Source organism: Monodon monoceros, unplaced genomic scaffold, assembly GCF_005190385.1.
Source record: "Monodon monoceros isolate NGI ecotype Baffin Bay Population unplaced genomic scaffold, NGI_Narwhal_1 Super_Scaffold_18, whole genome shotgun sequence".
Classification (NCBI taxonomy): Eukaryota; Metazoa; Chordata; class Mammalia; order Artiodactyla; family Monodontidae; genus Monodon; species Monodon monoceros.
The window spans coordinates 156,904,469-156,930,762 of NW_021703774.1; the positions used below are offsets into that span (position 1 = coordinate 156,904,469).

General features: G+C 53.9%; 1 protein-coding gene across 1 annotated transcript; it reads left to right on the top strand.

The window, feature by feature from the left end:
- The first annotated feature begins 862 nt into the window (after positions 1–862).
- Positions 863–26,183, top strand: LAPTM5 (lysosomal protein transmembrane 5). The gene is made up of 8 exons (XM_029228770.1): positions 863–1,061; positions 15,861–15,954; positions 16,666–16,742; positions 18,353–18,487; positions 19,544–19,666; positions 20,866–20,961; positions 23,638–23,730; positions 25,011–26,183. Exons 1-8 carry the CDS (start codon positions 975–977, stop codon positions 25,098–25,100), a joined length of 795 nt encoding a protein of 264 aa, XP_029084603.1. The 5' UTR covers positions 863–974; the 3' UTR covers positions 25,101–26,183.
- The last annotated feature ends 111 nt before the right edge of the window (positions 26,184–26,294 follow it).

A 26,294-nucleotide genomic window follows, 5' to 3' on the forward strand; every position in this document is an offset into this window, starting at 1 on the left:
TAACTTTTCCCAGGAATGAGGTGGGGGGGAAATCCCTGATTGCCTGGGAGCATCAGGGGGCCTTGAGGCTCACAAAGGGGGGCTTGACGGCAGGTCTCCCAGATTGCTGTGAAGCATTAATGACCCAGCTGTGGGAAGAGCCTAGCCCAGGGCCTGACGCACGTTGATGGACTTGTTTAGTAATTATTCTTGTCCTGGTTTGGACAGAGTTCAGGAAGACATGCTTCTCTCTGAGGCTCGGGGTAGAGTGAAGAGAACAGCTCCGAGGGGACAGCTTCTAGAACCAGTCAAGCCTTAGTTCAAATCCCCACTCCTCCACGGACTAACTGCGTAACCTCGGACAAATCACTTCCCCTCTCTGTGCCCCAGTTTCTTCATTTGTAAAGTAGTGATAATAATAGTACCTCTCTCAAAGGGTTGAGGAGAGGATTAAAGGGGTGGTTAGAGGATTAAAGGTGAGGATCCAGGACCATGCTTAGAACATGTAGGAAATACTAGACAATAGCTGTTTTTGTAGCCGGACAGACCTGGGTTTGAATCCTGCCACCAGCACTGACTACTGTGTGATTTGGCTGAATGCCTTGACTTCTCCGGACCTCTGTGTCTGTATCTGGAAATGGGATTGCTAACAGTCCTTGCTTCCAAGTGTGGTGGTGAGCATCCTCTAAGCAAGGCGTGGGTGAAACTGCTTAAACCCCAGGCCTGGCAAATGGTAGGTACCGACCGTGTAAGGGAAGCCCCTCCTGGGAGTGGCAGGGGCCTGCTGCCGTGCTCTGAGGAAAGCTGGGGCCCTTCCCAGCTGCCCCGCCCCAGTTGTGACGCCCTTACCCCTGCCTGTCTGAGGGGCAGGAAGGAAGTGAGGAGGGCGCCCGCAGCTTTCCCTTTTCTGCCCTGTTTCAGGCTCCTGGCTCCTTCTCTGCTTCAGGCTCCTGGCTCCTTCCCTGTCAGTGCCTCGGAGGAGGGGAGGCAACACCATGGCCCCCCGTGCGGCCGCCATCCGCCAAACCTGCTGCTGCTTCAACGTTCGCATCGCCACCACTGCCCTGGCCGTCTACCATGTGGTGAGTGTGCAGGCGGCCCGGGACACTGTGTGTGCGTGTGTGTGTGTGAGGGCGGCCCCGCTCTATGGAGACCCCTCGAACGGGAGGACCGTTGCTCACCACCTCCTCTTGGAACCCTGGACAAGTCCCTGCCCTGCTCCGGGCCTTGGGCTCCTTCTCTGTCCAAAGCGGGGGAGGGGACCCTGCAGCAGTGGCAGGAGTGGCAGACGGGGTCCTTGTTCTAAGCAAACGTACCTCACATTCTCTCTGAGGCTCAGTTTCTGCCTCTGTGAAATGGGACCTTTAGCAGCCACAAGTTCATCCAGGTACAAACGGAGCAGCAGATGTGAAAGTGCTTTGGAAGCCAGGAATCTTGAGAGAAATGTGAGCTGGGATCATTGTCAGGAAATGGGGTCAGGTCACAGGCATGGGGCCTGGGCCACTGGAGGGGATGAGAAGTGCGAATCTCCCCTTTGTGCTTCCAGAGGGGAGGGAGGGGGCTGTATCCTCTTAGCTTACATACGAGCAGGGTGCCTGGCCTGGCCTGAGCGCCTGTGGGCCCAGCCGAGGAGGAACGGGCCCCGAGGTTCCCCTTTGGAGGCTGGTGTGCACAGCCGGGTACGGAGTCTTGTCTCTTATTAACTCAGAGTGACTCTGGGTGAGTCACAGCCCCTGGGGCCAGAGGCTCCCCCTCTGTCTTGGTGGCTGAAGGTTGGGGTCTCTGTTCTGCCCTGTCCAGAACTATCCCCTCAGCCCACAGCTCCAAGCCACACTCAGCTCCCCCAGACCCAGGGACCTTCCTCCCAGGGTGACTCAGGGCCTGTGGTTAACAGTTCTTTTATGAGCCTGGAAGGTCTTCCTCAAAATTAGCCTAAATCTGGCACACTGTGGTGGGCTGCTGTAAACTGCTCAGACCTGGCTGCATCTGCTTCCTGCCGCACGCAGAGCAGGCAGGGCTGTTGGCAAGAGCCCAGCCTTCGGAGGGCTGGTGCTCTTCAGTGTTCGGTGCACAGCCTCTGGATCCAGACTCCTGTGTGCAAATCCTGGCCTCATCACTTCCTAGCTGTGCAGCCTCAGGCCACTTACTTAACCTCTCTGAATGTCCGTTTCCTCGTCTAAAAAATGGGCATGAGAATAATAATACTTCTCTGTTAGGGTTGTTCTCAGGATCAAGGGAGTAAATATCTACAAGGCACAGAGCAGTGCTTGACAGGTGTTTGAGTGCTTTATTATTAGCAGTGCCTCAGACACGGAGCCTGCTGCCAGCACACCTGTACGTCAAGCAGTCAGACCCCAGAACACTGAGTTTGGGCGGGGCTCAGAGGTTGCTCTGCCTAGCTTCTCCAACGCAAGAGTGCTCCTGAGAGGAGTGAATGGCTCTTGACTGTCCCCAGACCAAGTCCTTAGGGCCTCTTCAAGCTCTGAGATTGTGCAACATTCTTGGAAACACAGTGTAGTAAGCAGGGGTGTCGCCGTGGGAAGCAGGCCCCTGGGTCACTAACCCTGCTCTGCCACTAACTGGCTATGTGACCTTGGGCAAGCTGCTCCCTTGGGCCTCAGTTTTTCCTTTATAAGATGATGGACAAGAGGGTATGGACCAGCTCAGAGGTCTCAAACTCCAATGCCTCCAGGGGCCAGGCAGGTCCTGTAAGTGAGCGTAGTGGGGCAGACGGACCTTGCAGTGACCTGGGGAGCCTGTTCTGGGTCTATTCTGGCGGCCGCTCTCTGTTTCCGCTGATTGTTGCCATGGAGGAATGTGGGCCCCAGCAGCCGCTCTTTTGACATTTGGAGAAACAGGAAACAGAGGCTTTTATGTCACAATTTCTGCTGTTCCCATGTTGATGACTGATTTGAGGTAAAAAAGAAATCCCTGTGCAGACCAAGTCAAATCCATTTTCAGGCTGCTGGGACCTGAGTCTGACTTGCAAACCCTGGGTTTTGTAACTCTTGCGGTTTCTTTTTGATCATGCCGTCCGAGGTCCTCACCTGTACACAGTTAAGTGACATCAGTTCCTGCCCAAAGAGCTGGAGAATGTGTGGGCAAGTGATCAAGGAAGGCTTCTTGGAGGAGGTGTCACTGACAGAGGTGTAGAGTTTGGTTGTGGGGAGTATGGATGGGGGAGGGATAGGTGTGCAGAGGTGTGGAGGCTGAGGACAGTGGCTTGTGCAGGGGACCCTACATAGACTAACCTGGGGGCTTTAGGTTGGGCAGCAAGAGGTGGGAGGGATTTGGAGGGACAGGCTGGAGGCTGGGCCTTCACTATAGGGCACTATTGATATTTGGGACTGGAGAATTCTTTGTTGTGGGGACTGAACAGTACATTGTAAGATGTTTAGCAGCATCCCTGGCCTTTATCTACAAGATGCCAGTAGCGCACCGCCAGCTGTGATAACCCCAAATATCTACAGATACTGCAAATGTCTCCTGGGGGTGAAATCACTCCCAGCTGAGAACCACTGTCTTTAATGTGGGTCATGGGGAGCCATGGGATGTTCTAGACCCGAAGGCAGGAGAACAGAAGAAAAGTCTGGAAGCTGTACAACTGGCCCCGGGAGGTCTTCTCTGGGCTGGGGTCCTTGATTGATTCCAGTGGAGGATCATCCTCCTGCTTCCTCTGTAAGAGGCCTCTGCTCCTTCCCAGAAAGGGCAGGGCCTGGGGGCTTTCTCTGTGGCCTGGCAGTTGGGTGGCAGGTGTGCTGTCAGGGCCTCGAACATCTGGATGGAAAAAGAGAAGCTGCCATCCAGATGTGTTGATCACCCAGATTGGTCGTCGTCTGGAGCCAGTCATGGGCGACGGCCCTGCACACGGAGAGCTATTCGTGGACTGGACCCCTCTGGGGAGGGTTAAATCGGGCTCTTGGCATCCTGAGACAATGCCCCACTTTACTGAGTCATCGGGGCGTTATTACTGGAGGACCTCCGTGTCCAATGGCTGGAGGACCTCCGTGTCCAATGGCTGGAGGACCTTCCTCAGCATTTCACTGGGTTTGTGTAGAGGATTCCCTGGTTCGTGAACGTTTTCTGACTCCAACTTGCACACACAGAGGAGTCAGAGAACTTTTGTAAATTGGCCTCTTTGGTTCTGGTTTGCCTGGCAACCCAAAGCATGTCTGTCCCAAGTTAATGGCGGGAGACAGGGACCCAGAAGACCTTTTTGCCTAGAAATATCTCCCTCCCTAACCTCTCCTCTCCCAGGCACCTGGAATTCCATTAAACTTTTGTTGTCTGATAAAAAGCTTAAAGCTGTGGCGATTTCAACCCTGTAGCAACAGGATACACCAAAACAGGGCCAGGAGGAAATGAGACTGCTGCTGGCCATGGCTTGTCTCTGGGTTATAGATTGTGAAAGCTCTAATTTTTTGCTACTTTTCTGTATTCTCTGTATTTGGTACAATGAACATGTATTACGTTTTAAAATAAACGTTTTCTTTTAGAACAGTTTTGGATTTACAGAAAAATTGTATAGTACAGAGTTCCTGTATACCCCGCATCTGGGCTCCATGATTGTTAGCATCTTATATTAATATGGCACATTTGTCACAATTGATGAGTCAATATTGATATACTATTATTAACTACCGTCCATGCTTTATTCAGATTTCTTCAGCTTTTCCCTAATGTCCTTTTTCTCTTCCAGGATCCCACGTTATATATAGTCATGACACCTCCTTAGATTTCTCTTGGCTGTGAGAGTTTTCAGATTTTCCTTGTTTTTGAAGACCTTGACAGTTTTGAAGAGTACTAGTCATGTATTCTGTCAAATATTCATCAAATGGGACTTGCCTGGTGCTTTTCTCATGGTTAGACTTGGGCAATGTGTTTTGGGAGGACGACCACAGAGGTAAAGTGCCTTTCTCTGCACTTCGTATCAAGGGTGTGTACTTCCGCGTGTCTTATCGCTTGATGTTGACCTTGATCACCTGGCTGAGGTCGCGTTTGTCAGGTTTCTCTACTGTGAAGTGACTTTCTCTACCGGTGCTCTGGGGTCTGACCACTTGACTCACAGTTGTGCTGACAACAGGCTCCGTGTCTGAGGCACGGCTAATAATAAAGCACTTAACCTCCATTATTTAAAGGAGCCTCTAGTGAATGCAGATTTGTTCTCAAACATGTCTTTCTTTTTGGTGCCCAGCCCCAGGCCAGCACATGGGCCTGACTCACTCCTGGCCTCTGCCCTCTAGGGATTCCAACCCACCAAGGAAAAACTGTGATAATGGTGCTGATGGATGACAGTGCTGGCTCTTACGGGGGCACAGATGAGAGGCCTTAGCCCAGCCCTGGGGTGGACGCTGGGGAGTCAGCAAGGGCTTTTGGGAGGAGGCTGGAGTGATAAGGATGAGTGGGACTTTGCTTGGGAATGTTGGGGGGAAAAGGGCATATGCTTGTGGAGGGAGCAGAGAGCAAAGGCGGGGAGGTAGGAAAGGCCAGGTGATGCTCTGGAAGCACAGAGAAGCTCATAGGGCTGGGGTCAAGGGCAGGATGGTCGTGAGGTGTGGTGGGGGAGGCTACAGAGGTCAGCAGGGTTAACACTGGACCAAATGCCTGACTTCTTTCAGGCTTCATGGTAGAAGGATGGATCTCTGTTTGACCCAGTTCTCTCATTTAACAGATGAGTGAACAGAGGCCCAGGAGGGTCCCTGACTTGCTCCAGGTCACACAGGGAGGTAGGAGAAGGTCTTGCTCCAGGCCTCAGCTACCAGCACCCAGGTGTGTGGGATGAGCCAGCAAGTGAACAAATGAATTCTTTACCTGGCCCACGGCCCAGGGGTGGTCTGCCTCTCTGAGAGACCCTTCTGTCACCCAGTCTTCATTTCTTCTTTATGGTCCAGCTCATGGGAAGCCTCCTTCTCCAGGAGGCCCTCCTGCTTGTCCTCCTCAGAATTCCAGTGGCTCTTCTCTCTCTGCTCCACTTTGGGATGGAAAAGATCACAGACCTGTCTCTATCACTCACTCATGATGTGACTTTGAGCAGGCAGGTGCCTTTGCTGTCTGAGCCTCAATTTTCTCTTCTGTTAAATGGGGCCAGTGGTCCCTGTTTCAGGGTGACTGTTTTGAGGTATTGAGCTGATGTGACCCCACTGGAGAGGAGGGCTGGCAGGCGAGTGCCCAGTGTGGGCTGTGGGACGTGACCAGAGGCCACTCCCCTTTCGAGAGCTCATCTGTTTGGGGCCTAAAAATAGGTCCCAACTGTTAGGTCGTCTGTTAGAACCTCTGCCTTCACGCCTGATGCTCCCATGTGGGGTAGAGTGGGAGTCGTGGCCCCTCCCCAGTGCCCTGGCCAAGGGGCCCTGGTGGGAACTCAGTTGTGCTCCCCATCTCTGGGGTGTGCACTCTGCCTTCTAGCTTATAAAATGTTGGAGCCATTGAGAGGACCACTGGACCCCCTGGGCCAAAGCGGGGTGACACGCAGGGCCTTCTGGGAGCAAAGTTGGTCTCTTCCTGCACCAGGCCTGGTGGGCCGAGTGATGGTGACCAGTCATCTGTGTGAGGTGGGCCAGGACAGGCCAGACCCCAGGCTGGGCCTTATCTCCTCCCCACTTCCTGGTTCTCAGGCCCAAGGGAAGGGAAGGGAAGGGAAGGGAAATAAGGGGCTTCTGGGAATGGGGGGTAGGGAATGGTGGTTCCAGACATCGGGCATCACCTTGGTCAGAGGGACCAACTGCTGTCAGAGGGCCATAGCTGGGAGAGGCACCAACCTGGGGGAGGGTCCAGGGGCTGGTGCAGGGGCTGGGGCCCCACTCAGACCCGGCCCCGTGGCTGGAAGGCAGAGCCTGGGTGGGCTGAGGTTCTTGGTCACCACCCTAGTCCAGAGCCTCCCAGGAAGTGAGGCTTTTATTTTGAGCCCAGGGCAGTGGCCTGGAACCAGGACTTCGCTCTGAGCTCACTATGAGGCCTGCATTGGTCTCCCAGGGGACCCGCACCCCACCAGGGGAAGGGGAGGGTGCACAGAACCTCTAATGAGGCAGGAAGCTGAGCAGGGAGCTGTACAGAGTGAGGCACTGGCTCCCGCCTTCCACCCCTCAGCCCGGCTGCAGGCCCAGCGTGTCCCTCCCCCTCCCCGAGCCTCAGTTTCCTCCCCTGTCAATTGGGGGCCAATAACTATGACCTGCAAGGTCAGAGACTCAAAGGAAACCAGGCGGGAGACACACCTAGCACCCAGCGAGTGCCCCACACATTGTAGCTACCCCTGGAGCCCCCATTTGACAGAAGAGGAAACTGAGGCTTGGACAGGCCAAGCGACTTTGCAGCCTGGGGTAGATAAAGAACAAGAGCCCGGGTGTCCTGCTCGGGGCCCAGGCTCCCCTGCTGCTGCTCCAGACCGCGGTGGGGGAGGGGCAGGCTTCTTGGCAGCAGTGGGGTGGGGTTCAACCGTAATATCCGGGGAGCCTCGTTCTTAGAAACACGGAGCCTACATGCAAAGATGCAGTCTCAATGGCACCTGCAAAACGGGGGGAAAATGGGAGTAATAATTGAAGTTGCCTCATAAGGCTGAGGCGAGGACGAATGAATGAGTGTGTGTCAGTGTTCAGAGGACCTGGCCTCTCCTAAATGCTCCAGTAATAGTAACATTTACTGTCACGTGGGGACCTTTGCCCTGAAGGTAAATAAGGAATTGATGTTTTATGGGGATTGTTTGGTGGGTGTAGGGTACTTCTCTAGATACTCAAGAAGTGGAGGAGGATGGGGGTGTGGACCAAGCCTGGAGGCTGACTCTGAGCTCCCAAATGGGTGCCCATAAAGGATGACCACTGCCCCCCCTACCAAGAATGGCAGAAGCCACTGGGATTCACTGGGCCAGAAATTTTGCCCTTAGTGCCTGCTCCTTCAGGGGAAGGCTTGCCATCCTGTCTTCTTTCATGGGGGCAGGTCTGAAAGGTCAAAGGGCAGACAGCAGAGGACAGGCCTTGCTGGGCTGTCACACGCAGGGCACAGGCAAGGGACAGGGCTCAGAGGATGACACGCCGGCTTTCCTGGACGTGGTGCCAGAGCGAGCTGCTCCCGTCCTGGCACTTCCCACCCTGCAGGGTGGTGAACCTTGGCACACGCCATCTGAACTGTGCTCTCTGCCAGCTCCCGGCCTTTGTACAAGCTGTCCCCTCTGCCCTGGGTGCTCCTTCTCCCACCCCTGCTGACCCCAAAGTCACATCCCTGTAAAACCACATGTCCCCCTAGCATCTCCTGCATCCCTCCACTGGCCCAGCCACCCAGAAGCTTTCATTTCCTGGGGGCCTCCTCTGTACCTGGCACATGGTAAGCCCAAGTCACAGTTCCCCAAGAGAAGCTTGCAGTTTCCTAAATGCGTCTCACTCTCTTTTGCTTTCGCCCCTACTTTTCCCTCTGCCTGGAACACCCTTCCCACTGCCCTTTGGGAGAAATCTTCTTTTAAGACTCACTGCCTCTCAGAAGCCTTCCTGGAGCCCCAACTCCTGGACCCTGAGCTCCCAGCATTTCCCTCCATCCCAGGGCAGCTCCCACCCCCACCTGCTGGGGTCCTGGGGGTCATGTGGTCTGCCCTGGAGGCCCGGAGGCTCATCCAGGGCTTGGCCCAGCCTGATCCATCTTTGTAATCCCCAGGGTCTGACCCAGTGGCAACCAATCTCGATTTTATTTTACTTTTGCAAACCTTTTATTGATGCATAATTTATATAAGTGCATATCTTGGTGACCTTTTTCAAAGTGAACAGCCAGGTAACCTCTACCCAGATTGAGAAATAGGATGGGACCAGCCCCCAAGGGCCCCTGGTGTCCCCACCTCATCACTACGCGACCCCCACTGACTTCTTCCAACACACGTAGTTCTAGAAGTACCCAGGGATGAGATTACACAACATGGGCTCTTTCTTTCTCTCAGCATTGCATTTGTGACCTTCCTCCATGTGGCCGTGTGTATCCAGCTCATTTCCCCCTTGCTGTACAGTATTTCACTGCATGAATATATCACAATGTATTTGGCCTGTTGTACTGGGGGAGGACATTGGGGTTGTTTCCAGGGTGGGCTATTACAATGGCCACGGGGACCTGTGGCTTGGAGTCCACACCAAATGCTTCTACTGGTCACTCGATCTTTCTGAATCATCATATTTGGTAGCAGACATACGTCACCTCATGTGCTCCTTCCTCACTACAGCTTTGCTAGTGGGTGGAGCCTTCTCTTTGTTCTACAGATGAGGAAACTGAGGCACAGAGGAGTAAAGGGGCCAGGCGGGGTTGTGGGGGGACAATTAATAGTAGGAGGGGGCGGGGATGGGAGGGTGGACAGCAGAGCCGCAGCCTCCAGAGGAGCCAGGCTCCCAGGGAGGTGAAGGCTGCCCGGCTGGGGCAGCAGCTGAGCCGTGGCTTTGGCAGGGTGGGGGGGGCGCGCATCGTGATGTTTATCTGGGCCAGCTGGGGAGGCGGCTGGGGAGCTAGTGCTGCAGGGGCGGGGGAATGATCCCCACGCAGTCGCCCCCGATAAGCTGTGACAGGAAGTATGGGGTGGGGTTGGGGGAGGGGAGCTTCCTCTTGACGCTGACACATCTGGTTCTTTGCTCCCATCCTCTCGCCAGACAGCCCCAGGGGACCCCCAGGGAAAACAGTGTGGGTGGGTGAGGTAGAGGGGACTGAGCTTTAGGGTGGGGGCAATGCTGGTGCTGCTGAAGACGAAGAGGACGACAGTGATAATAATAATAGTCTGAGTGTCAGGAGCCCCTGAGTTCTTAGGCCGCCAGAGCCGGAGGATGTAGGGTCAGGGTGGAGCAGCCCTGGAAGGGGAGAGGGGCAGGAAGGGCTGTGCACTTGGGACCGGTTTCCCATTGTGCAAACGGCGTTATCTCTGTTGGGAAGGGTTGAGGACAAGCCCAGGCCGGACTCCTTGTGCCGCTTCGGCCGAGGCACCCACAGTCCCTGTTCTCCTTGGATGTAAGTGGGTAAACAGTCCTGACCTCACAGACTTGTGAGGAGAAGTGGAGTTAACAGACAGGAAAGTGTCCACGCACCGGCTGGCACATAGTGAATGCTCACTGAGTGTTGGGTGTCCCTGTAAATTTTATCCCCCGGAAGCTCAGAGGATGGGTTTCTGCCTGCCTGCTTATGAGAGGGTGTGTCCTAAGCCCCCCAGGAGGTCCGAGAGGGTGGGCCCATGTTCTCGGACCGGGAACTGGTGTTTGATCCCCAGAGCCAGGGGATCTGGTGTCACCACCATCATAACATGCTCTCACCTCTGCCTTCAACGGCAGCAGCAACAGCATGGCCTGCCGGTCACTGCAGTTAATTACCACTTCCCAGCAGCCCTGTGGTTACCTCTATCACCAGCACCCCGGCAGCATCCACCGTCACCTCTGTTATCACTGCCCAGAGGATCGTAACTGTCACCGGCATGCCAAATGCAGCCCCAGGACAGCCAGTTCCGCCTCCCAGCACGTCACCATTGTCAGTCCCGCCTGACCCTCATCTCTATTCCATTCAGCTGCGGCATCACCACCGTTATGGCCACGGCCATGTTCAGTAGCGCTCTCATCCCTCCACCCTCCCTGATTCTTCCTCTCCTCCTACAACTGCTGCCCCCTTCATTTCAGCTCAGGCTGTTGGTTGCTTCTCAGAGCCACCAGGAAAACAAGTAGAAATTCTCCTGGCCTCCCAGCCACTTCCTCCATTGCTCAGCTTAGGGAAGTTGTGTTTGTTATTGAGAAAGAAGAGTCGGGGAGGGGATGAAAATGAGAACTGAAACCAGGGAGAAGCCGAGGGAAGAGGTGAGAAAGGGGAATGGAGAGTGGAGGTGGCATTGGGCGTGCTGAGCGTGGCCAGGACTGATTCGGTCATGCAGCCCGAGCCCTGGTGTGGCGTCAGGAGGACTGAGGCTGATTCTGACTCTGCAACACGCTTGCTGTGTGGCCTTGGGCTGACTACTGCCTCTCTCTGGGCTTCACTTTCCCACCAGTGACATCCCCTCTTTCAGGGAAGAGGCCTTCCCTGCCTCTTCCCTGCCCCCGAGTTTTGCTGGGTCTGTACTGCTGGCTCTGGGCCTTTACACACGATGATCACTCTGTCTGGAATGCTTTTCTCTCCTCTCTGCCACGGTCAAGCTTTTCCTGTTTGTGAAACCCTCCCTGAGCCTTCCAAACAGCTGTGATCACTCCCTCATCAGGGACTCTGAGTCCCCTGCATGTCCCATGTCGTGATTCTAAACACACTGGTCACCTGTTGGGTTCCCCTGGGGACTGTGACACTTGCAGGCCAGGGTCCGTGGTTTTCCCAGACAGGGCCTGGAGGCAGTATGTGCTCAGAGAGTGTTTACTGGCTGAAAAAACAAGGGAGCAAGTGTATACCTGCCCAGCAGTGTGCACTGATGGAGCACTTGCTGTATGCCAGGCTTGGTGCTGGCACGTCATTTGACCTGGTAGCAACCCCAGGAGGCAGGTCCAGTTATTATCCCCATTTCCCAGATGAGGAGACTGAGGATCATAGAGGTTAGTGGCTTGCTCAAGGCCACAGAGCTGAGGTTGGGGCCCTGGCCACTTGATTCCAGCACCTGGCTCTTAACCACGTGATCTCACCATGTGGAATTAAGGTACAGTGAGTGAGAAGATGCTATTATGGAGGAAAAGTTGGGCGAGTGAATGCCATCTGCCTGGGCACTGTGGGAGGAGAGAAGCCCCGTTCTTGTAGCAGGAGGGCATGAGTCATGGCCCAGGCAGGTCCTCAGAGATCAGGGAGAGGACAGCTCTGTGTCCAGGTGGAAACCAGGGGCGTGAGGGGAAGGGGAGGGCCAGGTGGCCTGGGAAATCTTGACTCTTGGAGTTTCCTGGCCTCTCCCAGCTTATGCTATAGGTAAGCCAGGCACTTTCTGGAATTACAAACAGCTCTTGGGTGGGGACTTGGGTGGAGCAGTGAGGGCCTTCTGATGAGTGGGGTGCAGCTCTGGGGTGGGAGACCCTGGGCAGCCTAGGTGTGACGTGCTGCAGTTGGCAGGTGTTCAGTCATTCCAGTGCGAATAGGGGTGACTCTCCACGTTGACTGGAGGAGGTAAACTGAGACCACGGAGGAGCCAGGACCTGGCCAGGGTTACACAGCCGTGAGGCAGTGGGAGCGGCCTCAAGTTCCAGCTGCTGTCTTCTGAGCTGCAGGTGTCCAAGGATGGGGCTCAGCTGCCAGGGGAGAGCGGGCAGATGGTTGGTGAGACCAGGGCTGGGCCCCAGAGCAACCACTCAGCCTTGAGTGGAGCCTGGACCCTGGGAACCCGGGCAACAGGGTTCACATCCCAGTCTGGCCATGTGACACAGGGCGTGTGAATTTTCCTTGTTGAGCCTCTATTCCTCATCTATACCATGGGGAAAATGTTGCCTCTCTTGCAGGGTTTTGGGAGATGGTGGTGCAAGCCTGTGTGTACAGGTCCAAGCACACAGTAGGTGCACAAGAAATGTCAATTCCTCTCCACCCCATCTCCTAGGGAGCTGAGACGCCTATCTTTCTCCTGGATCAGGGACTGGTGTCTTCCATTGAAGGTTAGGGGCCAGCAGAGGGTCTGAGTCAGACTCTGAGGTTGCCCTGCTCTGTGACCTGGGGCTAGTTCCTGCCTTCGGTGAGACTCAGGGTTCTCGTCTGGCAGATGGGGACAGAATTATCTCCCTCTCTCTACAGGATGGTTGAGAAGGTGAAATGGAGTAAAGGATGAGGTTGGTTTTAAACACACGTGGTTTTTACAAAAGTAGAAAGGCTTCTGGTATCTGCTGCTGCTTCTTGCACAAGCTGTGGGAGGTGGAGGAGACGGCAGAGGGAAGAGGAGGTGGGCGCCCTGCTGACTCTGCTGGGCACCCACATGGGAGTGGGCGAGGAGGGCAGGCCTCAGGCAGAGCTAGGAGGCTGGGAGATGCTGGGAGGACAGTGGAGGGGAGAAGAGAATCAGATCCAGTGCCCACTGGCCTGGGTTTGAATCGCGGCCCTACAGATGATCAGCTGGGAGGCTTTGGACAAATTACTGGACCTTTCTGAGCCTCGCTTTCCTCATCTGTGATGGGGGGTGGGAGCATTAAGAACAGTCTCTTGGCTGGGTTTGGGAGGATCGCTGGGATGGTGTGGGTGGCAAAGCTGGCATGGAGTCGGGCTGTACAAATGTCCCTCCTCTTCCTTCCCCTTCCTGGGGTCCCAGGATATTCAGGAGGCGTGGTTGGAGAGGGGCAGCTGGGACGCTAATGGCAGGATTGCAGACATGGTGGCAGGGTTGTGGGAGATGTTGGGGCCAGAACTGAGGATCTGGGGAGTGGTTTGTGGGTTAGCACTGGTCTCCAAAGTGGGGTGATACCCAAGGTGACCACTGGGGCCTCAGAATGACAATATTAGAATTTCTAAATTTGTCAATCATGTTCTTTATTCATTTCTGGATTTTTTTGGTGTGTGTGTTTTATGATGTTCATTATAAATCAAGACAGGAGCACATGCATATAATTTGGAAATCAAGAAATAGAGAGTCGTGTGTGCAAAAGGTTTTGTTGACATAGGCACATGATCAAAACATCTGAGCCCTCTGGGGTCGGGGCTAGCAGGGCTCTGAGGTGACTCGGGGAGTGGGGTGTGTGGGAAGGCATCAGGACAGCACTGGGACACTGGGACTCCAGTCTCCACTTTGTCCCCAACTTGCTGTGTGTCCTTGGGCGAGCCACCTAACCTCTCTGAGCTTAGAAAACAACTAGAAGGAACTTATAAAATAAGTGGGCAGAGGCTCTTTCCAGTGATTGGACGTTGGGGTTGTCTGATTCTGAGCTTCTATCTAGATCTCAGACAATCCTGGACTCTTGGGACTTCAAAAGCCTTCTTGTGCCACGGCTGATGAATGCTAGCGCCCTTCTAAGCCCAGCTGTGGTGACTCATTTGTGCTCTGCTGGCACACCGCAGGAGCCCCAGAGCTCCCAGTCTTTCAGGGTGCCCTGTTCTGTCCTGGACTGAACTGTCATCTGCCTCCTTTTCTCTCTCCCTCATTACAGGGGAAACTGGGAGAAGAGGGGCTGGAGCTCCAGGCTTTAGGGGATGAGGAAGCCACATTTCTCTCTCCGAGCTGTTTCCTGTGGGTACCAGCCACAGCCCCCGCCATGTCTGCTTTCCGCTCTGAGCTGTTTTCCACTCTCCCGGTGAAACAAAGCCTTTCTGGTTCACCCCACACCACGTAGAGGTGGCAGCTAGAGCAAGCTCACTGTGAGCCCCCTGGCACTCTCCTCACGGTACTGCTAGACTGCCCCACGTGAGCTCACACCAGCCAAGAGCAGATTATACTTGCTGAGCACCGGCTGCCAGCCTCCAAGCTCAGTGCTTTGCAAATACAATGCAATTTGTTCCTTATTAAATCCAGTGATTGCCAGTTTCCAGATGAGGGAGTTCAGAGAGGTAAAGTGACTTGCCCAAGGTCACATAATGACCTGGATACAAATCCACCTCTGACTGGTTCTGGAGCCCAGTTCCTCATCAGTCTTCTCTGCTGTCCCTTTCTGTCCCCTGAACAAGATGTAATATGGTAGGAAGACAAATCGAAACCTGTGTCTGAGCTAAAAAAACCCACACAATCAGCTAGGGGGAAACAGATGGTGGGTGTCTATTTGCTTGTCAGCCGAGCGTCAGTTACTAGTGGAGGGCCGCCTAGAAAGCCAGTGTAAACTTAGGCCATATTAATAGAGGTAGGACATCCACAACAAGGGAGGAGACATCTTGTTGGCAGAGTGGGCAGATGGCATCTGGAGAAGTGTGTGTGTATGGTGGGGGGAAAGCCTTGCTGTAAGAACATGGACACACAGAAGATTGTGAGTTCCCCGTGGTTGGAAGCATTTAAGTAGAGGCTGCATGGCACAGAATCCTTGCATTAAAAGGTGGAGGGCAGGGGTAAGGTGACCTCCAAGGTTCTTTCAATCTGCAGTTTTGTGGCTGGACTTCAGTTATTGCCAGGGCCATGGCAACACTCATGCCCATTAGATTTGCCCCTTCTCTGTCATTCTTAGCAAGGTTCCCCTGAGGGAATAGGGTTTATTCGTTCATGCATCCATCCCTCCGTCCATCCTTCTGTTCATTCATCTACAACAGCTAGAGCAGTGAACAAGAGAGACACAGTCCTTCCCTACCTAGAACCTATAGTCTAGAGGGAATAATAACAATAATAATAGCACAGATTGAGCGCTTACTATTTGTCAGGTACTCTAAGTGAATTATCCCATCTTGCCCCACTACAACCTTATGAGACAGGTGTTATTATTATCTCCATTTTGCCTATGGGGATTGAGGGGCCATGGGGGCTGGGATTCACAGGTCAGATGCTCCCAGGCCTGTGTTGATGATCCCAAGAACTTGAAGTTCTGTGATGCTCAGATGCTGTGACTAAGATCCCATGATGCTCAGAGTTTGTCATTATAAAAGAGGGTGCAGAGCAGGGGCCCAGTCACTGGTGAGAGCCCTCAGCCTCCCCCACTTCCTCAAGCCTGACCTTCAGAGGTCACAGTTATCACTTTACGGATAACTGGGTGTGGTTCTAAGTGCCCTCTTGGGATGTTCTCATTTACTCCTCCCATCTGCCTCCTTAGGTAGCTATCAGTATTATTCTCATTGTACAGATGGGGAAACTGAGGCACAGAGAGGTCAAGTAACTTGCCCAAGCTCACACAGCTAGGAAGAGGAAGAAGGAGGAACTACGAGCTTGAGCTGTCTATCTGTACAGGCCACACTTTACCTGGGGTGCCCCACTGACCCGCATTCCATCTCCTCCAGGACCCCTCCTCACAGGCCCTGACTGCACGCCTTCGGGGTGGGAGGGGCTGGTGGAGGAGCTGTGCAGGCCCCGGCTCACTGATGCTCTGTTCTGTCCCCAGATCATGAGCGTATTGCTGTTCATTGAGCACTCAGTGGAGGTGGCCCACGGCAAGGCCTCCTGCAAGTTCTCGAAGACAGGCTACCTCAGGATCGGTAGGTCCAGGGGAAGCCAAAGTGGGGTGGGGTGGCAGGGGGATGGGCACCGGCTAGGGGTGGAGTTGAGGCTCTGCCACTTGTCCTTTTCGACGTCTGCAAGTGGAGAAATTCCACTTGTTCACACTGAAGTCTCCGGGTGTGAGAGCAGATAGGATGGCGCTTTGCAAACCAAATCAGCTTAGAACGGTGACAGCGGGACTCGCCTGCTCGATAGCAGCCCGTCACCCAGAATAAAATCGCAACTCCTCATGGGGGCTCCAGCCCCTGCTGACCTCCCTGGCCACATTCCCACACCTCGTAGATCCGTCCACGCTCCCCCTCCTCGTAGCTCCGTCCACACTCCCCCTCACTCCCCACGCTCCAGCTGCGCTGACCCCACCAAGCTGGGCCCTGTCTTGGGGTCCCTATCTGGACTCCTGGCCACTCGGCCCACAGGCCACCTCCTCAGAGGCCTTCCCCCACCTCATCCTGGTAAAAGCAGACCCCAGGCCTCCTTCCCACCCTGCACCCTGTGTTATACTGTCCTGTGTTACCTGAAATGTTCTGTGTGCCCCTCAAGACTGAGAACTGCAGGAGGGCAGGGCCTGGGCTTTCTGGTTCACTGGCATAGTGCCCACACCAGTGGTTCCCAAAGTGTGGTCCTTGGAACCCCAGGTGTGGGTTCCTGGGGGCACTTCCGGGCCCCTCACTGCTCTCTTTGCCTTTCAGCGGAATTGATCTCCAGCTTCCTGCTCATCACCATGCTTTTTATTATCAGCTTGAGCCTGCTGATCGGCGTGGTCAAGGTGAGTGCCTGGTCGGGGAGGGGAAGGGGAGCCAGGATCTGCGGGCTGGCAAGGAGGCCCAGCTGCCCTCCTGGCTCCCTCCTATTCATACCCACTATGTGGACAGCACTGGATGCTGGTAGGTGGGAGGTGGGTATTTGGAGGAGATCCAAACTGCACCCTAGAAATCTTCACACTTACTTTTTGGAAACCCCCTTTTTCACACCAGATCCGTCAGGTTGGAGGCCTCGGTTCCCTGTGAAAATACACCCTCCATGCACGAGGGTGTGCACAGCCGGCTGCGGCCACTGCTGATCATTGACACTTTGGCTGAACTAGCTGGCAACCCACATCCTTTTGAATTGCAAATGGTGGCAGCGAATTTGGTAGAGAAGAAAAGAAGGGTCATTTTGAGGCCTAGGTAGAGGGGAGAAAGCAGTGGGCTTTGAAATCAGTGAGGGGAGCAGAGGGGAGGGTGTAGATGCGTCCAGCTCAGTGCCATCCAGCTAGCGATTGAGAGGGAGAGGCGGGCTGTGACTCAGCCTCCTGCAGAAAGGAACCTGTCTGTCCCTTGGCCCCCAGCAGGGCAGGAAGCCAGGGCCCCGCCACATAGCCATGAGAGCAGACCTCGGAAAGAGAATACTTCCTGGACAGACAGTGGTGGACTGGCACTCCCAGGGCCAGCAGGATGGGGTGGAGATTTGGTGCTAGTTTGGAATGTCTCCACTTGCCTGAAATGCCATTGTTCACTCCCTAGCTAACGCTACTCTCTCGGGAGCCCTACACCGCAGGGAGTGATTTCACCTTGGTTCCCGGTGGTCCATGCAGAAACACAAATTGTCCAGCTAGAAAAATGGATCAGGTCATCCCTGAAGCCTCTGAGCTTCAGTCTGGGCTGTTTCGGCTGCCTCCTGAGTGATTTTAGACAACCACGTGAGAAACCACGAAACCACCTTTTCTGTGATTTTTGTCCCCAGCTGTGGGTTCCTACACATTTATACTGGTCATAGTGGTCACTTGCTTTCAGTTGAAGGAGAGGGACTTCAGCCTCAGCCTCCCAGGGTCCCTTACTATGACTGAACATCCCCGGGGGTGGCCTACACAGAGGCAAGACCCACTGTTAAAGCAGCACAAGTTTTTTCACCTCTGGGCCTTGGCTCAGGACAGCCCTTCTGCCACCAATACCCTCCCCTTCCCTCCTGCTTCTTTCCAGCTCTAGCCCTGGTGCCCCTACTTCCAGGAAGTCTTCTCTGATCCCTTCTCATTTGTCAAATGGACACAAAGTCTTTCGTCACTGGGTTCTTAAGAGCGAGTTGAGGCAGACCCTGGTCCTGGAGCCCCCAAGCGCTTATCTCTGTAGATGGGAACTATTCCCGGTTCCTCCTGGGACGCCGAGACTGCTCACCCTCAGGGCCTGGGCCTTACCTTCTCCCCATGCCCAGAGCCTCACTCAGAGGAAGGCATGTGGATCCCCATGGGGTGACTTCAGCCAAGATCCACAGGTGATTCAGGAGAGCACCGAGTTCCCCGGGACAGAAGGGAACTGTGGGCCAGGGGGCCCGTGGAGCCATCAGGCTGCATGGAAGAGCCTTGTGCAAGGGACCCCTGACCATGCTGGGCCTGCCTTTCAGAACCGGGAGAAGTACCTGCTGCCCTTCCTGTCCCTGCAAATCATGGACTTCCTCCTGTGCCTGCTCACCCTGCTGGGCTCTTACATCGAGCTGCCCGCCTACCTCAAGTTTGTCTCCCGGAGCAGAAGCCGGGCGGTGAGTATGTCCTATGTCCCATAGCCGGCCAGCGGGGGAGGTGCAGGAGCCCAGGCCAGCGAGCGTGGGAGCCCCCAGGGCCCTTTCTAGTCGGCGAGCTTGAGCAAGTCCCTGAGCTCCTCCAAGTCACCCCACGCTTCTTCTTATTTTTTTTAATTAATTAATTTATTTTTGGCTGCGTTGGGTCTTTGTTGCTGCGCGTGGGCTCTCTCTAGTTGCGGTGGGGGTGGGCTACTCTTCATTGCGTTGCGCGGGCTTCTCATTGCGGTGGCTTCTCTTGTTGCGGAGCATGGGCTCCAGGCATGCAGGCTCAGTAGTTGTGGCTCGTGGGCTCTAGAGCACAGGCTCAGTAGTTGTGGCGCACGGGCTTAGCTGCTCCGTGGCATGTGGGATCTTCCCGGCCCAGGGCTTGAACCTGTGTCCCCTGCATTGGCAGATGGGTTCTTAACCACTGCACCACCAGGGAAGTCCCTCACCCCACGTTTCTCCCTGTAAAATGTGTCTTGAGATCATGTCTCATCAATATGTCTTATGAGCATTACATGAGGAAAGCGTGCACAGGGTGCTCAGCAGGTGGTAAGAACAGAAAAAATGCCAACCACATGTGAATTTACACCATAGGAACCGGGACATGCCCCGTTTCCCTCCCCAGCCCCTGTTTTGTCCCTCCTTTGTAACCACGTTGAAGAAAGGAAGGTAAGGATGGTGAGCATCCTTGGTGGGAATGCCCGCGACGCCTGGTGCCAATCACAGACGCAGTTCCCCAAAGTTGCTTTTCACACTTCCCCTGACTGTGGTCCTTGATGAGGCTGAGAAGCTACATTATAAGGCCCTGGGCTGGGAGTCAGGAGACCCTGGTTCTAGTCCTGTGTTTACACCAGCCTATGGTGTGAACATCTGAGAAATGGACCTCCATTTCTTTCTGGGTACCATGGACCAGGGAGTCATCGACGTCTCTCGCTGACAGTCTCTCAAGCTGAGGGCCCATTGTGTGCCCCGTGGTACCCGGGCCTCTGGGTTGGGGCTGACTTGCTGGTCTGTCTTCTTCCTCCAAAGGGCCCCTCCAAGGTCCCACTGATGACCCTGCAGCTCTTGGATTTCTGCCTGAGCATCCTGACTCTCTGTAGCTCCTACATGGAAGTGCCCACCTATCTCAACTTCAAGTCCATGAACCACATGGTGAGTCTGGGCTGAGGCTCTGCTCCTATCACTGGCTCTGTGGCCTTGAGCAAGTTGCTTTCCCTCTCTGTGCCTCAGTGCTTAGGCTGGGTTCTCTAAAAGTGGAGCTTGGAGAGGGATTCTTGTGCAAGTGATTTCCTGAAGGAGAGCTCTCAGGAAGAAACTTGAAAGGAATGAGGGAAGCAAGTTAGACAAAAGGAAGAAGCCAGGCAGACATGTGGCTTTAGAAGTAGTGCTGCTGGATCCCAGAGGGTGCCCTGGAGTATGGACTGCAGCGCAGAAATGGTATTGGTGTTTTCATTGCTGTCTAACAAATGATCCCCAAACATAGTGATTTAAAACAATAAACAGTTGTTACCTCACATAGTTTCTGAGGATCAGGAATGTGGGAGTGGCTCAGCTGGGTTGTTCAGACTCAGGGTCTCTCTTGAGGTTGCACCTGAGATGAGGATGGGGCTGTGGACGCCAAGGGCTTGACTAGGTCTGAAGGATCCACTCCCAAGCTGGCTTACTGGCGTGGCTGTGGGATCTTTGGCTCGGTTCCCCACCGTGTGCGCCTTTGATGAGGCTGCTTGAGCATCCTCATGTCATGGCTGCTGGTCCCCCCCCCGCCCCCCACCCCCGGTGAGTATCCGAGAGAGAGCAAGGAGGAAACAGCCCTGTGGTCTTGGAGATCACACTCGCCTCTGCCACATCCTATTATTTGTGAGAAGTGAGTCTCTAGATCTAGCCCACACTCGAGGGAAGAATGTCAGAAGATGTGTGCACATGTTTGCAAATGCCACAGCAGTTGTCCCACCAGAGCAGGAACCTTCCATCAACAAGTCCTGCTTGTGAGGTGCCCCTAGGGGACGAGGCATACCTCCCAGGTATTTCAGGATTAGGTGGTTCCGTCAACCAAGACTATCCTCCAGAGAAGGACACGGGTGTGGCCCACCAACTGGGGGATGGGGCAGCAGCCAGATAAGGGTCACCTGGACGGGCATCAGCTGCATCTGTCTCCCTGGGTTTGCCCACCTGTCAGATGAGGCTGATGGTACGTGGCCTCCTAGGGCCCTTGAAGGGCTGGGCCAGGATAATGGCTGTGCCACTGCACGTTCCTGTGTGCGTGGAGAGCTGGCTTTTATTCCTCGATGTGTGGGTACTGTTAGAGTTCCTTATGGCCAGAGACACTGATGTGGCCCCCACATCTGTTGCAGAATTACCTCCCCAGCCAGGAAGGTATGGCTCACAACCAGTTCATCAAGATGATGTTCATCTTCTCCATCGCCTTCATCACTGTCCTCATCCTGAAGGTGAGCGGCCCCTGCCCCACGGCTCAGGGAGGGGTGGAGAGGCTGAGCTGCCCCGGGCCCACCCATGTCAGACTGTTAGGAGGCAGGGAAGTGTGTCTTCCACCACCGCCCCCCCTGCTTTTGGCTCCTAACTCTAGCCCTCCCCACACCAGCCCCTGTGCCCACACGTGGGATCCTCGGGGACGCCCCCTTTAGAGCAAGTGGATCTGTAAAGACCCACCTGTGTTCAAGGGTCGGGGACTTAATGTGTGACTCAGAGAGAACTGATCCAGGGGAAGGAGGAGCTATTTTGTCTGGAATTAGATTCAGGAAGTCCTGGGTCTGAATCCCAGCTCTCCCCTCACTAGCTGTGTTGTTGGTTTTCAAGTCACTTCTCTCTGGGTCTTGGGTCTCACCTGTGAAAGGGACAACCTAAGTCTTGCTTTGCCCATGTTAACAGCTTTACGTGATTCAGGCACCAAAATGTAGATGAGCCCTGAGGTTATATTACTAGAGGTTTGGTGATGAGAAGGATGGAGGGGATTGATTTTATTCTTCTCACGGGTAGTCAGGCCCAGAGGATAGAGTCCTGTTTCAGGTCCCAGTTCTTGGAGAAATGGTGACAGACAGGAGTGCACTAATAGCAGCACCACAGAACTTCCCTGGTGGCGCAGTGGTTAAGAATCCGCCTGCCAATGCAGGGGACACGGGTTCAATACCTGGTCCGGGAAGATCCCACATGCCGTGGAGCCCGTGTGCCACAACTAAGCCTGTGTGCCACAACTACTGAGCCTGTGCTCTAGAGCCCACGAGCCACAACTACTGAGCCCACGTGCCACAGCTACTGAAGCCCACGTGCCTGGAGCCTGTGTTCCGCAACAAGAGAAGCCACCACAATGAGAAGCCCGCGCACCGCAACGAAGAGTAGCCCCCTCTCGACGTAACTAGAGAAAAGCCCATGTGCAGCAATGAAGACCCAACGCAGCCAAAAATAAATTAAAAAATTTATATTAAAAAAAAAATAGCAGCACAACAGGAGGGTGAAGAGGCAAGAAAACGCTGCCGTCTTCGGGAGTCAAGGAAACCAGGGCAGTTCAGCTTGGGAAAGAAATGACTCAAGGGGGACCTGATCGCAGCCTCCAAGTACCCAAAGGACTCTCGTGGGGATTCTAGAGGCCACAATGGGGCCCTGTGGCCGGAAGCCACAGGGAGGCTGATGTCGACTCAAGAAAAGGAAGGGCTTTTAAAAGTGTTCTTTTCTGATTGTGAAAGTAACATATGATCACTGTAGAAATTTAGAAACTACAGATGAGCAGAAAGAAGATGATCAGCCCACCAACCACCGCCACTCGGAGAGCAGCACCTCTGATATCTGGGTGCATTTCCGCCCCCTCTTTTTATGTGGGTGGTGTAGCCAGACATCACTGCCTCCTTACATCCCAGGCCCTGAGCAGTGTCTGCTCTCACCCAGTGCCAAACTGGTAACAACTTCGCTCCTTTTAACCTTTCCTCAAAGGACTGACCTAGCACAAGCGCATTAGTGATGCACAGTGAGAACGTTCCTGAAGGCTTGTGGGGACCAACGTGGAGGTTTACGTCATATACTCTGCTAGAGAGAAACTGCCCAAAACCCACCACACACCTCCATCCCTCCCCACCCCTCTCCTGTTCTTTATCTTCATCCAGTGGGAGTTGTCTCTGTACCCCGACTCCCAACCCTGCCTCACTGGCTACCCTTCACCTACTTGCTTTGCCCTGGCCCTTCGTACTTCATTCTTTCATAATTCATTTTATTTATTTCTGCTCCTTTTAAGTCCCTATCATGGGGCTCCATAAAACAAGGGACTTTCTAGATGCCAAGACCTGCTCTCCTTCCTTTGGGGGCAGAGAGAGACTTATTGGCTGTTGTTCCTTGAACACACCCCTGGGGACTTCACTCCCCACCCTGGAACCTTCTCCCCAATTCTTACATCAATGGCTAAGAGAAAGCCATTGCTCACATTATCTGACAGATATATACATCCATACATATAATTTTTCTGCATTTATAAACATGGGATGCTACTGCATACACCGTTGGATAATCTGCTTTAAAAAAAACAACATATCGGGCTTCCCTGGTGGTGCAGTGGTTGAGAGTCCGCCTGCCGATGCAGGGGACGCGGGTTCGTGCCCCGGTCCGGGAAGATCCCACATGTCGCGGAGCGGCTGGGCCCGTGAGCCTTGGCCACTGGACCTGCGCGTCCGGAGCCTGTGCTCCGCAGCGGGAGAGGCCACAACAGTGAGAGGCCCGCGTACCGCAAAAACAACAACAACAACATATCGTAAGCAGTTTTGAAGACAACATTTCCCACTGTCAGCTCTGTCTCAGGATGGGCGGGGCCACCTCAGGAGATGGTAAGCTTCAGTCCTCAGGGGCGGAGAAGCAGAATCTGCAGGATTATTGCCCGGCAGGCTGGAGCGTGGTGCAGAGGGCTCTAAAAAGCTCCTTTCTGTGATGAGTCTGTGGGGCAGTGAAAAGGGAAACACCTGGAACACCTGAGACGGGCAGGTGAGGGCCCCTCCAACCAGAAGAGGGGTCTGACCTTTCAGGGTAAGCTGGGGGTCTCCAGGAAGTGCCCAGCATCTGTCCTGGGTCTGCTGGGGTGGTGAGAAGGAGGGTCACAAAGCACAGCCTGACCTGGGCCTTTTTTCTAGGTCTACATGTTCAAGTGTGTGTGGAGATGCTACAGATTCATGAAGTACATGAACTCGGCCGAGGAGAGGAGTAGCTCCAAGATGCTGCAGAAGGTGAGCCTGCTGGGGGGGTCAAGTCCTAGCTCTGCCACTCACTGTATCATTTAGGGCAGGTCTCTCTGCCTTGCTCGGCCTCAGTTTCTCCACTCGTAAGATGAGGGTTGGACCAGAAGAAATGGGAAGATCTCTTTCCACTCTGATTGTCTAGGATTCTATTCATTCATTCATGCATTAAACATTTTATGCTTCTTACTCTTTCCTGGACTCATATCCAACCCTTTGGATGCAGAGAAAACTAAGATGCCACCCTGTCCTAGAGGAGAGTATAGTCCAGAGTGAATCTAGACACAGAGATCCAATTACAACTTGGTGTGAAGCACAGGGGCAATGGGAGCACGGAGGAGGCACCTGGTTTCACCTGGGGTGTCAGGGAAGGCTTCCTGGAGGAGGTGACACTTGATCAAGTCTTAGACTGTCAGCGGGTACAAGTTAGCTGGGAAAGGGGAGGGGCCTTCCAGGCAGAGGGACTAAGTGCGCTTAGAAGCAGCTGACTGGAAAAATGATGGGAAAAGTGCAGCTGGTTTAAATTACTGGAGGCTCACTTTCCTCAACTGTAAAATGGGGATTGTATTAGTCAAGAATTTTTTGGGTTCCAAGTGTCAGAAACCCAACACTCCCTCACTTAAGTAAAAAATAAAATGAATTTATTAGCTTATAGAATTTGAAAGTCCAATGTAGTTCTGGCTCAGGCATGGCTGAAGCCTGATGTCCAGACATGATCTTATTTTCAGGATGAAAGGCAGTCCTTTCCTCATGGTAGCAAAATGGTTGCCGAAATCCCTAGGCTGTCATCCCACCCTCTCAGCAACCCCAGCAGTAAGAAAGACATCCCAGAAGCATGTCTGATTGGTCCAGCTTGGGTTACCAGCCTATCGCCAAACCAGTGACGATTGCCAGGGGGATGAGATTCTACTTTGAGTGACCGCCCCATCAGACATGAGGTCTCATGTCCACTCCCCCAGATCAGAGGGCTGATCAATTCTTCTGAAAGCACATGGACTGAGAATGTTTTCCCAGGGAAAACAGTGTGTTGTTATCAAAACAAGGGGGCTTGATGCGGAACAGGCAGAGGCAAGTCTGTCCATTACAGGAACAGAAACCGTACCTGTCTTATGCATGCCATGCCTAGCACATAGTAAGTGCCCAAGGCATGCTAGTCATTATCATTATCAACATCATTTTGCCAGGGGTGGGGGTTGGAGCCCCTTAACCCCAGGTTGGGGTAGTGGTCCCATCTGGTCAGTTCTCAGCCCTTATCTCTCTGTTTCTCCCAGGTGGTCCTGCCATCCTATGAGGAAGCCGTGTCTCTGCCATACAAGATTCCGGAGGGGGGCCCATCACCACCCCCATACTCAGAGGCGTGACATTCACCAGGCCCCAGCCCTGGTGCTGGGAGGGGCGGAGCTACCTCGCAATCCGCTTCTTTGCTTAGGTGGCCCCTGTGGCCTGGGTGAACCACCTGGCTGACTTCAGGACAATCCGCTTGTGTCCCGCTCGCTGGCCTGCTTTTCCTGCGGGGCCTGGGAGATGCTCACAACTGGGTCAACCCCTTTAGGCTGAATGATTGGGTCTCAAAAATTCAGTCCAACGGCACTCAGCTTCTCTTGATCAGCTCTGACGTTGGTTTAAACGATTGGTCTTTCTAAAGTCAGTGAGTTTGGTTAAATACCTCTCAACTTGACCAGTTTTACCAAGTGGCTGACAAATCAAAAACACACTTGTCATTTCAGTGAAAACAATGTGGTCAAACAAAAGAGTCCATTGTGTCAGTTTGTAAATAGTTGTCAATTCACAGAGCAATTTAGTCAAGTGATCATCGGTTAGTCCTCCCCACCAAATACATACATCCGTTTTCTTCCAGTAGTTCCATAAGCAATTATTAAGTCAGCCAACCCTCAGTTAATTTAGAATAGTGATAAAATCCAATAATAAAAAAATCAACTTAGCCCCCCAAACCATTCAATTCAATCTCGTCCAATAACTTGCTGCCCCCTGTGGTCAATTCAGTACTTGTGAGTCCTGACCCACAGCCCATCCGTTGCCAGATAGGTTGTAGGCCACCCAATTCTGCCCGACACTTGTGGTCAAGCAGAAATTCAGCGCTGAAATCAGGCAAACCCACTTGTTGGACTAAATCCACAGGTTAGTTCAGTCAAAACAGGCAAACCCTTTGTGGGCACAGTCCCCGCCCGGGGGGTTCGTGTTGGTGGGGCCATAGGGGAGGTTTTGGTCCCTGCACCCCCTCTTTTGCCTGCTTCCCTGGGGGTTGGGATTCCCGAGGTCGCTGACCCAAAGGCGGAGATAAGGCCACAGAGGCGGGTTCTCTGGGGTCCGCGAGGGGGGTGCAGAGGGCGAGGGCTGTGCAAGGGGCTCCCCACCACACCCCTGTGTCATTGCTTTGTGTGACGGGGAAGAAGTTTCAATAAAGCAGCAACACGCTTCTCTCTGGCTGATGTGGTTCCTAAAATATGGTGTATGGCCAGGCCTGGGAACACAACCTCCATTACCTCAACACACACACACACACACACACACACACACACACACACACACACACA